Source organism: Bison bison, unplaced genomic scaffold (genome assembly GCF_000754665.1).
Source record: "Bison bison bison isolate TAMUID 2011002044 unplaced genomic scaffold, Bison_UMD1.0 scf7180017864048, whole genome shotgun sequence".
NCBI classification, from domain to species: Eukaryota; Metazoa; Chordata; class Mammalia; order Artiodactyla; family Bovidae; genus Bison; species Bison bison.
The window spans coordinates 4718122-4721246 of NW_011494620.1; the positions used below are offsets into that span (position 1 = coordinate 4718122).

The 3125-nt window shown below is 36.8% G+C and overlaps 1 protein-coding gene across 4 annotated transcripts in view; it reads left to right on the top strand.

Annotated features, from left to right (window-relative positions):
* LOC104985471 (serine/threonine-protein kinase Nek5-like) overlaps positions 1-3125 on the top strand; it is a 62268-nt gene that overhangs the window by 29202 nt on the left and 29941 nt on the right. For all 4 annotated transcript variants that reach the window (XM_010835661.1, XM_010835663.1, XM_010835662.1 and 1 more), the window contains exon 11: positions 1424-1557. In XM_010835661.1, coding sequence (XP_010833963.1) covers positions 1424-1557 — 134 coding nt within the window. The remainder of the gene's footprint in view (positions 1-1423; positions 1558-3125) is intronic.

Consider the following 3125-nt stretch of genomic DNA (forward strand, 5'->3'; position numbering starts at 1 on the left):
GTGTATTCTTGCCACCTCTTCTTAATATCTTCTGCTTCTGTTAGGTTCATACCATTTCTGCCCTTTATCGAGCCCATCTTTGCATGAAATATTCCCTTGGTATCTCTAATTTTCTTGAAGAGATCTCTAGTCTTTCCCATTCTATTGTTTTCCTCTATTTCGCATTGATCACTGAGGAAGGCTTTCTTATCTCTCCTTGCTATTCTTTGGAACTCTGCATTCAGATGGGTGTATCTTTCCTTTTCTCCTTTGCCTTTTGCTTCTCTTCTCAGCTATTTGTAAGGCTTCCTCAGAAAACCACTTTTCCTTTTTGCATTTCTTTTTCTTGGGGACGGTCTTGATCACTGCTTCCTGTACAATGTCATGAACCTCCATCCATAGTTCTTCAGGCACTCTATCTATCAGGTCTAATCCCTTGAATCTATTTGTCACTTCCACTGTAAAATCGTAAGGGATTTGATTCAGGTCATACCTGAATGGTCTAGTGGTTTTCTGTACTTTCTTCAATTTAAGTTATTCAATTTAATGGCAGGATTTTTAGCCATAACCAAATATCTCAGCTTCAAGAATGAGGAGGAACCAGTGAGAGGGAAATATTACTCACTGTGATGGAGAAATGATTATAAACTTAGGAAAGTTATAAAGGGAAAGTGAATGGATAATTCTGCTATGTTTAATTTGATTTGACATCATTATGTATTGGTCTAGATTGAGAATGTTTAGAAAGTAGAGAAGTAGAGCATGAGAGAAAGTGTATTGTCTACATTTCTAATATAGGACAGATGTGAAAACAGGAACACATGGGTGAATGTGATAAATACCAACATGTTAGAAGACCCACTCATCCATTTCCAACAACAATGGGACCTGAGCGCTGCGGCCTGATAACCCAAGCTCTGATGACTACATTTAGTTACATGTAATTAATTTAATGATTGAACTACTAAACATGTTACGCGTATTGTTTCTGTAAATGCTAATATTCACTCCTAAATTGTTAAATAGTAGACTATTAAATAATTAAATATTACTAGAACTATGTATGGAGAAGGAAATGGCAACCCACTCCAGTATTCTTGTCTGGAGAATCCCATGGACAGAGGGGCCTGGCGGGCTGCAGTCCATGGGGTCGCAAGAGTCGGACATGACTGAGCGACTAAAGAGAGAGAGAGAGAGGGAGAGAGAGAGAACTATGTAAAGGAACCCTGGCAAGAATGATTTCCTCCGTCCAAAGAAAATGCGTAGTCATTTTCCGTCAGCCCTTCTCTTTGTGAGTATAAATGTTTCTGGTTTAAGTGAACATGTTTCAAGTGAACATAAATGTTTCTGGTTAAAGTGTGTTATGAAATGCTCCATATGCTTATACTCTCACAAGTATAAAAAAAAATTTTTTAATGAAGTTGTTTTCTTTTGGTTAAATAAGATTCTAAAATACAGAACGTGAGATTCCAGGGAAAGTGCCTACCACGATCAAGGATAACAGTGCCAAATAAGAGGAAGGACGTATTATGTAGAAATGAATGGAGATCACCAGCTGGAGCCCAGACACCCGTATCTGTAAGTCATGCTAGAGCATTCCTGTTGTTTTAGCAGATGGTCTGTTCTACAGAACTACTTCCACATGTTCATGAGGTACGAGGTCATGATGTGGGGGTTCACTAGTTTTGTACTTATAATAAAATTCTGTAATTAGCATTACAGTGGTAGTTCATGGGACAACTTCTAGTTGTTATATATATATATTTAACAATGCTGTATATTTTTTATAGGTATGGTATATATTAGTTTTTTTTGTAATTCATTCCTTTTAATTTCTTTAAATAAATAAGATTTTTCTATATAGGACAGGTGAGTAGAACAGCAGCAGAAAACTTTCTGCATTCATACTCCTAATTCTGATGTTGTATGTAATTGAGGAATTTTTATTATAAAATCATTGATTTTTTCCCTGAGTTTCTTTATGCCAGTTATTTGAATCCATTTCATCAGAATGTTGAATCTTTTAGTTTTTGCTAGTGAAATGCTTCTGGCACATAAAAATGGCTGTTGTATTTTAACTGAAGAATTATATTCTTAAAGAAGGCTCATGGTATAATTACAGGACCATTTGAAGTACATTTCCTAAGTGTTTACTTGCTATCTGGACACTTTAGCAAATATATGGGTGTACAGATAGATTTTTGAAACTATTTAGTTATTGCCCTTTATTTGATAGAATATGGCTTAACTTTATTAAAGAATTTTGAAAGTATGTTGTAATTTAGAATACTCTGTAGCAAACCTGCAGGAGGCAAAAAAAAAAAAACAAGAAAAAACATCTGAAAGTTTTATGGGTGGATGATATTAGGAGAACATATTGCTGGTTCTTCAATCCTCTGAAAGCTTCTGCTAATGCAGTGAAATGGGAGGTCTCCACAGGAACCATCTTGGATGTTGTTATTACTGTTTGAGATTTTAGAGAAAATCCTAAAGAAGCTGTTTTTGCCTTCCAATACTTTTCTGTATTTCTAGCCATTTTTCAACTAACTAGTAGTACATTCTTTTGGGTTGTACATAGGTAAATATTGTAAAACTAAGAAAATGACTTGACACTTTAAAATTAAAATAAATGTTTAATTTGTATTTAGACCGATAAGCCAGATTTTACACATTTACTTTAATATTTGAATAGGATTATGTGAATGTGCCATTTTTGTAAGTTCAGTTCAGTTCAGTCGCTCAGTTGTGTCCAACTGTTTGCGACCCCATGAATCGCAGCACACCAGGCCTCTCTGTCCATCACCAACTCCCAGTTTACCCAAACTCATGTCCATCGAGTCGTTGATGCCATCCAGCCATCTCATCCTCTGTTGTCCCCTTCTCCTCCTGACCCCAATCCCTCCCAGCATCAGAGTCTTTTCCAGTGAGTCAGCTCTTCGCATGAGGTGGCCAAAGGATTGGAGTTTCAGCTTTAGCATCATTCCTTCCAAAGAACACCCAGGACTGATCTCCTTTAGAATGGACTGGTTGGATCTCCTTGTAGTCCAAGGGACTCTCAAGAGTCTTCTCCAACACCACAGTTCAAAAGCATCAATTCTTCGGTGCTCAGCCTTCTTCACAGTCTAACTCTCACATCCATACATGAC